This window comes from Gallinula chloropus (assembly GCF_964237585.1).
Source record: "Gallinula chloropus genome assembly, chromosome: 20".
NCBI lineage: Eukaryota > Metazoa > Chordata > Aves > Gruiformes > Rallidae > Gallinula > Gallinula chloropus.
Genome location: NC_140105.1, coordinates 7199653 through 7212469, shown reverse-complemented (window position 1 = coordinate 7212469; position 12817 = coordinate 7199653). Strand labels below are relative to the sequence as shown.

At 36.4% G+C, this 12817-nt stretch overlaps 1 protein-coding gene across 1 annotated transcript in view; it reads right to left on the bottom strand.

Annotated features, from left to right (window-relative positions):
- The window catches only part of CEP112 (centrosomal protein 112), a gene marked incomplete at both ends in the record, with an annotated part of 154418 nt that overhangs the window by 103261 nt on the left and 38340 nt on the right, over positions 1-12817 (bottom strand). The window contains 4 exons of the mRNA XM_084273526.1: positions 7467-7546; positions 10621-10680; positions 11533-11625; positions 12556-12685. Of these exons, the coding sequence (XP_084129652.1) occupies positions 7467-7546; positions 10621-10680; positions 11533-11625; positions 12556-12685 (363 nt within the window). The remainder of the gene's footprint in view (positions 1-7466; positions 7547-10620; positions 10681-11532; positions 11626-12555; positions 12686-12817) is intronic.

The following is a 12817-nucleotide window of genomic DNA, read 5'->3' as shown; positions in this document are numbered from 1 at the left end:
ACTTGATGCTATTAAAAAGATGTCCTGGTATCTCTAGAAGCATCTTGAGGGATGTAACAGTCCCACAGACAAGGATTAAAAATTAAAAAAAAAATTAAAAACTGTTACTTTTTTTGTACAACTGGAGCTTTCCTTTAAATACATATTTCATTATTGCCAGTAGGTCTCCAGAGAAACTGGTGAAAGAAAAATGAAAGGCTGTAAATAGTTAATAGAACACTTTATTTTTTCTTTTAAGTGAGACTATTAAATAAAGCTACCACATTTTTTTGTCCTCTGTTCATACTTTACATTGTGTCTCCTAGAGCGAGGGTTATGTCAGCATGTTCACTAGGGCTAAAGGAATGTTTACAATATGCTGGAAACTTTGACTGGTTTTGCTCTAAAAGGTTTCAGATGCTCAAACAGCACCAAGTGGAGAACAGCTGGCTGTTTTTCCACAGATTCTTAGAGGAAGAAAAAAAAAACCAACCCCAACTCAACAACAAAACACACAGAGCCCTGTTTTAAAGAGTAAAACTATATCCAAACTCAACGTTACCACTGTTTTTAAATCAAAGTTTGTTTTTTTCATCATACTGCAACTCTTGTAAGGAGACAACACTAAGCATTTTAATAACAGAGAGTGATGAACACAACAAGCATGAGTATAACCCCTCAGCAATGTTCTTTATTGCAACATTTGGAATTAAAGACAATGCCTTCTCATGTTTCTTTAATTATTTCCGGCTTTAAATAGTTATAGCTTTTCCATTCCTACAAGAATTCCTCCCCACACAGATACTTCATTTTCAAGGAAAACTGGAATTAACTCCAGGAAAACAGCTACACGTAGGCAATTATCCTAAAACCATGAACAACAAGAAGCAACTATTCAGAATCTGGATTCAACTTAAGAGGAGCAAGAAAGGAAAAACAATCGCAGTTAAAGCTTTGCTCCATTTCTTTCCTTATCTCTCATTGGATCGATAATCAGCCTGTGGTTGTGTTGTTCTGTGTGCAGTGGCATTCAGGGCATCGCCCCTATGGAAAGCCCATACAGTACAGTCCATACTATCGTACTCTTAAACAGCTGATTAAAAACAAAGCTCTAGAAGGGTTTGGGATCATTAAACTCTCAATATCCACCGTAACTGGTATGTTTTTTAAAAGTATACAGAAATGGTGTTTTGAAAGTCCAAATTCGTATTTCTGAATAAAGAAACGAGTGAGGTTTCAAGAAGAGTCAGTGATAGAAAAAATATTTTCTTCCCAAAACTGCATGTTTCCAACTTGTTTAGTAATTGTAAGTGCAAGCACATTTTAATCAGATACTGCCTATGAGAGAAAACCTTGTAGAAGAAACAACTGTACTATACATGAAAATTGAAATTTAAATTATAAATGAGTATCACAGAACCACGCTTGACAAAGTTCCCAGAAATAGTTGTCTAGCATCAGCATGTGGAGGTATAGAATCTACACAGCTCTCATACTGGGAATAGCAAAAAGCAATGAAATGAGGCAAGTCCTTTGAAGTCTACAGTGAGGAAACTCTACATGGCACCATCCCCAAAGAGAAATCAGCATCTTTTCCTTGATTTTCATGTCAAGGATTCCCAGAGAAAACATGTGCAGGTACACAAGTATATACGTGAAAAGAAAGATAAATAATTTCATTTGCCTGTTTTATTGAACATCTACATGGGCATTCACATCATGCCCTTGGTTGAACAGGCCTTTAAACGTTTTGGTCCACCATCTAAACCAGTTCACATCATACTGTGAACACTGTCATGCTTTAGAAACTGTCCTGAAAGTCTGCTCATAGATAGGAAAGGCCTTGATGATTTCTGGAAAGTTCAGCTCCTCTTTCTTCCCAGAAGATTTTTTAAGCAAGTTCAGATGAGGGGTAGAGAAGCAGTGGAAAAAAGAGGTGTTGCTAGCCCCTTATGTAAACAAATAATTTTATTAAGTGACTTTCAATAAACCAGCTGCTAAACATTTGCTGTGTATCATCAGTGCTTGCAGAGTGCTGAGATTTGGCTCCATAAAAAAAGAGGCAAAGACTGAGATGAAGAAGGTTGTGAAGCATTTAGCTGTAGGTGGCAGCATCAAGGAATTGATGCTCACTACATTCAACGTCTGCACCTGTGAAGGTAGCACTCCATTGCTCTTCTCCTAACATGATTTTTTGAAGACTGTTTCTTTCATTCACATTACAGAACAGAGGAATAAATAACCCCAGAAAGCTATATGTCAGTAACAAACCGAGAGATTATTTTGCAATGAGACACACAAACAAAAAAAAGCATTAAATCAGATCCCATAATTATTTCCAGTGTGTGAGAACCACCACAACCATAATCCTGAGAAACCAGCAACAACCAGTGGTCTGCACTTCCATGCAGGTGACAGATGAACAGCATCAACTCTTAGGTAAGTTTATAATTTAGTCCAACATCTCCATCTCAAGATGGACAGGAGCTTTATACATCCCTGCACGCATAAAGGTATTGTGGACTCCAGGGTGGAAGTGGAAAAGCCAAATCGTAGAGGTCACCTAAATACACACTGTACTCACACTTCAAAAACCCCTGCAACCATAACTACTTACTTCTACAATCAAATCCTCCCTTCTTTACTGCTGCAACTTTAGGTTTTTGTATATTATTACTAATAACATATAAAGAGACTTAAAACTAAACACTGGAAACCAAACATTTCCTGCCATACACCCGACACCCTGCGTGACGGGGTTGCTCTGGCCCTCACACCTAACACACCGATGGAGCATACAAATACTAATAACACACAGAGCCATTCTGCTCTTTCTTGGACTCATAAAAGAGATTTTTAAATCTCTGATTTAAGTAACAACGTTCTAAGTTTCTCTGTTTATCAGCAACTAAATGAGGCCAGCCTTAAAGTACAGGCACTTCTGCTACCCGCGCATAGCGCCTGGCACAGAGCTGTGCTACTGCCTTTGGGATCATTGCTATGACGACCACGCGAACAGGAAATGCTGAATATTTAAATTGGGAATGCAGTATGTACTTACCTCCAAGGTCCTTATCAAACATGCACTCTCAGTGGTGTTTCATGAAATTACTACTATAATGATTTCTCAAGTGCTCACCGTGATTATGAAGATGGTTGCCTGTAGTTTACAACGCTATTTTGGAACCAGAAGAAACACTAAAAATGTATTATTTAAAAAAAAAACCCAGAACCATCAGTATGCTTTCAAAGTATTCTATAGTCAGAAGGCTTACCTTCATTTGGAGGGCTAAAATCAGCAGCGGTCAGTATTTATTGCACTTTTTCTTGCAAAGATACATAATTTAATATCACCACCTTAAAGTAAGGCATTAAAAGCTCAGAACGTTTGCATCTTTTACTGAAAACAAGTTAGATTCAACTTTTGTTTAGTAGTTATGCAGAGTTACTAAAAACTGCTGCTTATAGACACAGCACAACCCTTCCTAGCCAGAAAAGGTGCCAAGTGGGTCCCAGCTGAAGGAACTCAATCACAGAAACCTTTTAAACTTGAAAAAATTATTGCTAAGTGATAAACCCTACAGGCTCATCTGATCATTTCTATCGTATTGGTAGGTCTTTCCTACCAAAGAATCATCCACCTGCAACACAACTGCTGGGAACGTGACTCAAATGCACATCAGGTAAGTAGCATTGCTTCAATGATCACCAAAATGTATCCTTTAACATACAAGCCCTAGTTCTGTTTTCAGACCACATCAAGGACACGCTTGCTTCAGTTTCCCTGAACGGCTACAAGCCTCTAGACTTCTACATTTTGATTCTTCAATACAAAGAGAAACATTTCCCTACAGCCTAGTAAATTAAAATTATGAAAGAAGCAGATATTAAAATATTAGCAGAGACAAAGTAAACATTTTTAACAAATAGATGTCCAAATTTCACAGAGCAAGACACACCAGGTGATGCTGAGAGCCACTCTGGAGAACATGAAGTCAGCAAGACCTTTACTTTCTCTTCTATATAATTTCTTCAGCAACAAATGGGTACAGGTTTTTTGTTTGGTTGTTTTCTGTTGTATTCAGCTTGGTCTGTAGTGTGACAAATTGTACTATAACTACACTTATTTATTTCTTATTCCTCTACTTAAAATAAAAGAGATAAGAACCACAGAAATTTAGCCTATTTGTAACCCGCTCTCATGACAGATTTTTATGCAACCAAACTAAAGGGATTAGAGAAACAACCTTTCCCCCCAAGTAATTACACAGAAGCTTTTAAGAATACTTTGTTATTATATAAATGCAGTTTAAATGACATGCTAGAAAAACCCTTGGAGCACTTCTTACAGTGACTTTTACTATTAGGCAATGCCTATGACATGCACTGCTAAACGAAATACAGAATTTATATCTACAAGTCCCCACTAATAGCCATGGCTTTAGAGCAATTCTTGCACAAAACATTTGGTTTTGACAGATATTTCTACCATAAACATCAGAAAAAGAAAAAACACTTTCCATAAACTATATAAACCCCTCCCCAGCACGAACACTCTGGTAATTCTATTTTTTTGAAGCAAAAGATACTTCTGGAAATGTGGACTTTACTATTCCACACAGTAACTCAAATTATTTTCACTGTGCATCTGTGTGGGTATGTTTGAAACTGGAATATCGCTGTTTGCTGTCACACTACTGGAAAAATCCCAACAATAACAACAATAATAAAACCACTAAAAAGCCTGCCACTTCCTTTTCTATGTATGTGCAGCTGACTAACTGCAAGGCACAATTCTGTGGCCATTTCAGAATCAAAGTGCATTCAGATCAAAGTAGTTTATGAGAAATCACCGATGCACCTACTGGGGTCTGAGCTCCAGTTCCACAAGGCATCATTCCTATCGACAATGATGAACTGTATTTTCACCCATCTCAAGGAAGAGAAGGTTGTTTTCTAAAGGTTTGCTGGGTCTGCCTTCGCTTGTACTTACTTAACTCCACAAATAGTCAGAGAAATAAGGCAAAATAAAGCATTTTTACAGAAGATGCTAGATCTTATGAATTCATTTTAATAGCAAGAGATTGTTAAAAGGACTAATTTTTTCAATAATGGAAAAAACCCATAAGCAAAACATCCATTTCTGGCACAACAGTATTACTGCTTGTTACGTATTACTGTGGCATTTGTTCTATATAAGCACATACATGTAAAATCTCAGTATTGCCCAGAAACACTGGTACTAAATTACTGGCTTTGTTTCCCCAAGTCAGTCTTGAAAAATCCCCAGTTCCTCTATTCTGGGCAGGTGAGTCTGTTCTTAACAGCCACACGCCCCCCTGACACATCTGTGGCCAGAAAGGTACAGGTGCCAAGCACGGAGACTCCACACTGGAGTTGAAATCTGAAAGAACCAGCCAGTAAAATATGTGCTGGGCTTGGACAGGGCACTATAGTTCTGTAAATACAATGCTTTTTATCTTTAGGAGCATAAATCCACACTGATGATTCTGCCAACTTCTGTCTTCATCCAGACAAAAACAAGGATGAAAGCTAATTTGTGTTGATTCAATCACAATATAATTACTTACTAGCATTACTAATTCCATTACTAATCTTAAAATTAACCCCAAATCACTGCTATAAAACAACCAAAATAATAATATTAAAGTGTAAACTATTAAAACATTTTCCATCTTAAATCAGAGGAGAGATATATATTCTAATATCAGAAGTCACTACATTATTTTCAGCACCCTGAATCAATAAATAAAATAAGTACAACTGAAAAAGAGTGTCTGCCATAGGACATGAAGTGCTGTACAAGATAAGTGGGAGTGGTTTATGTCAGCTTTCCCACTTTGGAAAGTTTTAATCTCTTGCTGTAGGGGAAATACTTTATGCCATGCGGTCTCTGGGGCTCTTCCACCCCAGAGGTTGATTCATCCTCAGTTTTGGCCACAGGACCCACTCACACAAAGCACAAGGTTGGGACTGACCTCTGCCAACATCATCTCAACTTTATGGACCTTCAAGTATCCCCTGGTAAACCAGGTTCCTGACATTTCAGTCTTTCAATTCCCTCCTGTAACCCAAATGTTCAACCTAAGCTCAATTACAGCTGGGGAATACCTGAGAGAAATGAGGATCTCCTCAGCTACTCACAAGAGCTTCCCAGCACAGTGATTTTAATTAAAAGTTAGTTCAAACTCCACAGCACCCCAATCCCCTTTAAAATACCTGCCTGAAGCAGAGCACCTCCAGGTTTACTCTGCAATGAGAGCAGCCACACGGGATTAAATTCTGAGCAGACAGTGGGCTTTAGAGACAGACTTACTTGATTATAATAAGAGCAAGTTAACATGTTATTTGAAAGATGTGGAAGATAATTAATGCAACTACATTATCAATGAATCAGATATTAAAACGCTAAAAGATTAAGTTTAGTTGATAAACATTCAATCTCCCTAAAATTATAAATAATAGGCAGTGTAAAGAATTCAAAGATAAAAAGCTAGAGCTTTTATTACTCTACAGTGATTTAAGATACTGAAGAGATTACAGAAATAAAGGGATACAGACTTCAGCCCTGTGACTTTCATTCAATAAAAGTATCTTCACAATGCCTCTATCAGCCTAGATAAGATACATTGGAACATTTAACCGAGCATTTTTAGCAAATAACTTCTGGTTCCCTTCAGAATAATCTGTTTTCCCCATAAATCATTTCCATAGCTTTGAGTTTTAACTGGATAAACATATGGAAATAATATTTTACATAATAAAAAATGGCAGCGGCACAACAAGAGTCGATCTTGTCATGTGTGCATCTGCTGTGTGTAAACCACTCCTCTGCTCAGAAAACATCAAGCTTGTTGCATCCTGATTAGTTTTTTAATGTACAAGGTCAGCAGAAAAGTCATTCCAAGTTAATTAATGTGAAGTGTCTTCTGCTTGCTGTAGCCACTTCTCTGAGCCTAACCCATATGTGCAAAGTAAGTATTTACACAGAAAGTGCCATCAAAGAGGAAAAATCCACATTAAAGTTGCAATTTATGTATATTAAAAAAAATCACAAATATTATATGCTAAATCAAGTTAAAATATAAAATACATAAATATACCATTCAAAATTATCTCTTCCTCTAAAACAGTTGCAAGCAAGTATTCTTAATTATCCATCTACTATGTAACCATTCTGAATTGAAGCTGATTTCACTTATTTGACAGAACAAGACGAGCTGACATCACTCACTTTAATACTGTTTGACTCCTACCACTTGAAAGTCAACAAATTTGGGTGCCTTGGTTCTTGGTTTACTACTTTCACTTTTATGGCTGACTAGAACCCTGAAGATGCAGCTTTACAATGGGAAGACAACCCAGGCAATGATAGGAAGGCTGTCAGGTGAGCCAAAGCGTAAGGTGATATATTAAATTTGATTAAAAATGGGGGATGGTGTAACAATAATTCCATATTCACTTACTTCAAAGTCTCTTCCAGTTTGCTAATTTTCTTTTGGGCATCCCCTCTTTCTTTATCAAGATCATTCCAGATGCCATGAAGCTGCCGTTTGAAGGAAAAAAATACCAAACATTAGCTAAAATAAAACATGATTTAAAAAAGCACTAACATTACCTTAAAGACAACTTATTTGGCATATTTCTTTTGCACTGATGTAGACAACCATACATCTATTTTTCTCAAATTACATAAAACACAAAAATAAGGTTTAACATAGAGATGAACTATAAGCATATAGCTAAGAGGTATTTTTCTTTTCAAAATGAACATTATTTTCTAGAATAAAGAAATATCAGTAATAAAATAAAAGGTACTAGACTTTCATAAGATAAACACAGGAAAGCCTATCAAAATCTGCCTAAAATAATGGCACATGTTCTGTACACTGCAGAGTTCCTACTTACCAAAATGTGAATACTCAAAGTGAACTATTACTTAACTATTCTCACAGGAAAAAAACCACCAAACACAATGAGAGTAAATAGCATTACCTTAGAACAACACACACGTGCTGCATTTACACCTGGAATTATCTATATATGTACTTTAAAGGGTGTGCTTGTTTCTTATGTAAATATCCTAAAGATACAGAGTTACAAAAAATTTGAGGCCCTTTAATTCTCATCTAAATGGCTGCAATTTCCCTCAGATTACCTTTGTTACCGTTTAAATTTGAAATACTATTTTAGTATTTATTTCCTTTTCGTACTTAACCAATGCAGAATGAATATGGCAACTTTGAAGACCAGGCAGGCAATATTTCACAGCAATCTGAGAACTTGCTTCTCTCTTGATAAAACAATACAAAACTGAAATAAAATCCCCACTCCCTAAATTCACTAACCAGAAATAGATATTTTTATGAAGGTACTTTCTTTTCTCTGGTACTTTAGGATGAAGAGGAAAAGCAGCTTCTAAACCTGGCAAACCAGGCACAGTGCAAAACATGGGTTTTCATAATATCTTCTGCCAAGGGCAGATCAAATACAAGAGCCTGCTCTGCTCAAGCAGCAATGAGGTGACCTGAGGTACTAAGCATGGTTTTCTTCTAAGCACGTTTTTCTTTATTGGATGAATAAAGGAAACCCAGAATCATTTGCAGTGTTACATGTTATTAAGTCACTACAATAAAGCATAATGTGTTTTAATGAGTGTGCAGTCAGAAGCACAAGCATATAGTTCAATGAAAAAACAAATGCCGAGGTTCTCTGCTGTGCACAGTTCTGGGTAGGTGTTTACTGCATATAAGTCTGAACTCTTTATTTGAAAGAGCCTTCAAACCCATGGGTCACTCTCAGACAGTAAAGAAGGTATTGCCAAACCTGGTAAGATTATATATATATTTAACAGCTGGCCAGAGAAGGGCTCTCAGGAATAATCCCTCACTGTTCTTACACTTAGCTGAATGTTTGGAAAACAAGGGGGAGATTATTTATAAAAAGCAGGTGTTTCCTTTGCTTGTAAAACCATTTAGCCTAACTGGTTCCTGATTCAGCAGATAAGCACATTTAATCAACCAGTGACATTTAGGGTTACTACCTATTATTTGTTTGATGTTTAAATATCCTAGCAGGCAATAGTCACCATAGACTAATAAAGATTATTAGATAATGGGTAGGTTCTTAAGTGAACAGATTGCACCAGACTTCGTGATTCCTTTATTTGAAAACAAGCTTGGTTTAGTATTTTCTGGGCTGATCTATGCTGTTTTATGGATTCTTATCCAGAAATTGTTCATATGTATTTTTCTCGCCTCCTTTCTCAAAGACTGATTTTGAAAACATATTACATCAACAATTATTAGTAGGCAAACTGCTGTAAAGTTATCTTTTAAAAATGAAGGATCTACTTTCTTGTTTACCAATGCACAGTTACATCCTCAAACCTGTGCTTACAAGTACGGAGTGATGGCTGGCATGCTCTGAGCCCCTGCTAAGGAGCATTCTCCCAGATGATGCTCATACCTCACACAAGACAGGCAGGGAGGTAATGTGGATGTATCCCCCCTATTGCCCAGAACCACACAGTTTAAAAATGTAGATGTGAGCCATTTGATGGCACTTGGACTTGGTGCCTGAAACATTACTTATATATATATATATATTGCAATAAATCAATGTCCACTATCCTTCAGTAGGTAGAAGACACCCAAATTATGCTGATATATTTTTATTTTGACCTGAAATAACTACTCCAATCTGAGGTTCTTCTTGAGGCCAACTTCCCTAAGAACCATGGCTTGTCTAAAAAGACAAATGTATGCCAGGATTAGACCAAAACTTATTTTGAATTCAAATATTTTTTGGATCCAAGTCAGAAGAAGGTAGCAACTCAAACCAAAAGCTCACTACAGCTCGTATTGCAAATGCCATTACCAAGTGACAAGCAGCTACGATCATAATTCATTCTTTTGTGCTATAAATTTGCCACATTGGGAAATGACATGTTTGAATAACACATCCTTTCAATTAAACAGGCATCTGAGGCACCCTCTTACTAAACACTGCCAGGAGTTGAACATATAATGTCACTAAAATTGAAGTTTAATTTGAAACCTATTGATGTTTAGAGTCAAAAAGAGTAGACACTATTTGCAAAGTGCTTTAAGATGAAGTGCTTTTGATGATAATTACAGTTTGTAATTTAAGTTTCTGATGTGAAATGAACGTTGACAATACATAGAGAACACACCCAAATCACTGGAAAGTAAGGAAGAAAGATATATTGGAAAAAAGAAGTATGGAAGAACATACAAACACTGCCAACAGACTAGGCTAAGTCCAGTTAAGCTCATCATCTTTCCTCTAACAGCATGTAACATCAGATGCCAGCAAAAGAGATGTATACAAACAGCACAGGCTTATGATGACACTTCTTTGGTAACGCTCTCTGAGCCTCCATCATTGGCAACAGGTTCCTGGAATAACAGGCAAAACCTCTGTACTTAAACAGCTGTACTTAAAATCTTCCTTGAATTTGTCCAATTATTTTTCCACATCAAAATGCTTGGATGCCAAAGTTTAGTTTTTTAGGGATTTAAGAACTTAAACCTTTAGCTTCTGTATACAACAAAATTGGACATATGCATAAGATGGTCTATGTTCCTGAAGCATTACCTGGTTTTCATACACATTCTTCAAGTGAAGTTTGTCCTGCTGAAGTTTGTGTTCTTGATCCTGCATAGGAAGAGATGTGTATCCTGAATAAACAAATCACTTTTTTTCCCCATTTCAAAGCAGCCATTAAAAGCAGGCACACACACACAAACACACACACACACACACACACACACACTCTTGCTATTATATAGGACAGTCCATAAAAATTTTAAACCCACTTTATATCATCACTAAAAAATTCTTTACCATCATAGAAAAAGATTCAACCAATAGCAAAAATATCCACAAATAACAAAACTATTTTGAAAGTCAGGATTCAGGTTTTCTAAAGAGAAACAGCAACTTGTTCTCCCAAGCCATTAAAATGCCATTCTGTACTACATCAACTGTGAAATGAAAGACATCGGAGGGAAAGTAGATGCCAAAACTCAAGCAGGATTGATACATGATACAGATGTGGAACTCATTATCCTGAGATAGAAGGATTAATTTAGATGCCTATAGAAAGACAAACATCTAAGTAAACTGTTCAATAGCAACAAAAATAAAAACAATTTTGAAACTTACTTCAAAATGTTTATAGTTTAGGGAAAATGAAGACACTCATAATTCTTTGATGTGCTTCTCTATAGTCCACTGGTTCGCATGTATTTTGTTTTAACACGTTAATTACACCAGTCAAAAAGTTGCTGTGAGAATTCTGCTCTTTCCCATAAAGCAATCTCTTTTAATCAGACTTTTTAAATCAACCTTTAAGCATAAGGTGACACTTCATATATATCTATGAATAAAATAGCTCCCGACATATAAGTTATATGTAAGTGCACTTTGTATGGGCTATCTGAACATTCAAATCACTAGAAAAGTAAAAATCCCTGGTCATTCTGGGGTAAGGAGTGCAGGGCTCACCCTCAGCTGTTGCTGTCTTTGATCTTCTGAATCCTGTAACTGTTGTTTTAATAGAGACACACTGCGCTGTAATTCTTCAATCTCATTGGCTGCCTGTGGGGATTTAACAGAAAAGGGAATTTATGTGTTGTGCTCCTCGTTAGCTCTGCAAATCCATCCTTAGTGTTTTTAAATGTAGTTCTCAAAGATTCCTGGAAATTGGAAAAAAATATCAGTTTGGGGAAAAATGCTTGTATGAGTTCACAACTTGGGGTAGGTCAGTCTGGTGAACTTAGAAATGTAAACAAAACCCCAAAATAATAACTAATAATAATAAAACACCTTGGCACTAACAATTGAAAGAAAAATACCTTGTAAATTACACAGAGTAAAGCATCAAAGCTCCCAGAATTCCAATAAAGAAATGTAAAGACCCCGTTTGTCCTATTGCTCTCAGGATGGTATTTAAAACATGAGCCTTTCCTACAACTATTTAACTTTAAAACTCTATTAAATATATGCTATGTACCAATGCATATTGGTAGATATCAACTGGATAGTTTTTTTCCTAGAAGCAAACCAGACTTAGTACATTTTGGGTGGAATGTAGGCTTGTAGGGTTTAAAAATAGTTTCTTAAACATGTAAATATTTATTAAAATGTCCCATAGTAAAGAGCCCTGCAAGACACTTTATTTCTGGAAAAGTATTTTCCCTCACTGAGGGGCCTTATGAAGACATCATGTTTTTAAGCATGCTGAGGTCCTCTGATATCCAGAATTTTTACAGAATCACAAAGAAAATCAGCTTATTAATTGTACCTTATCTGAATCAGCTATGGAAATACCACCTGTAAGAACACATACACACACCAGAATTATCAATCAACTGCCTATCATTTTTCAGGTTTGGGAAAGAAAAATTAAAATCACCGTTTTAAAGTTCTGCACATGCATAACTAGGAACCTGAACAGCTCCTTGGATTTACTCACAGGCACTACATTTACATTGAGATCACTTAAAAATAAACAACATGGAAGCATACCTTAGCTGCAGAGAGAGCATGTTCCTGCTTTATAAAATTTATATCGACATTGTATTTACTTTGTAGTTGCAGAACGTTCTCTTCATATTCCTGTATAAGACAGTCCTTGTCTTTCTGAAGTGAGCTGAGCCTACAAGCAGCAAGCAGACAGAATATGGAAATTGCTTTCATATTTTGGCATCTTACCTGCTCAGTATCAGCTCTACAGAGTGTGCAAAAGTCTGCCTGTCCCGTGTGCTCACAGTAACAGAGTGAAATGCTA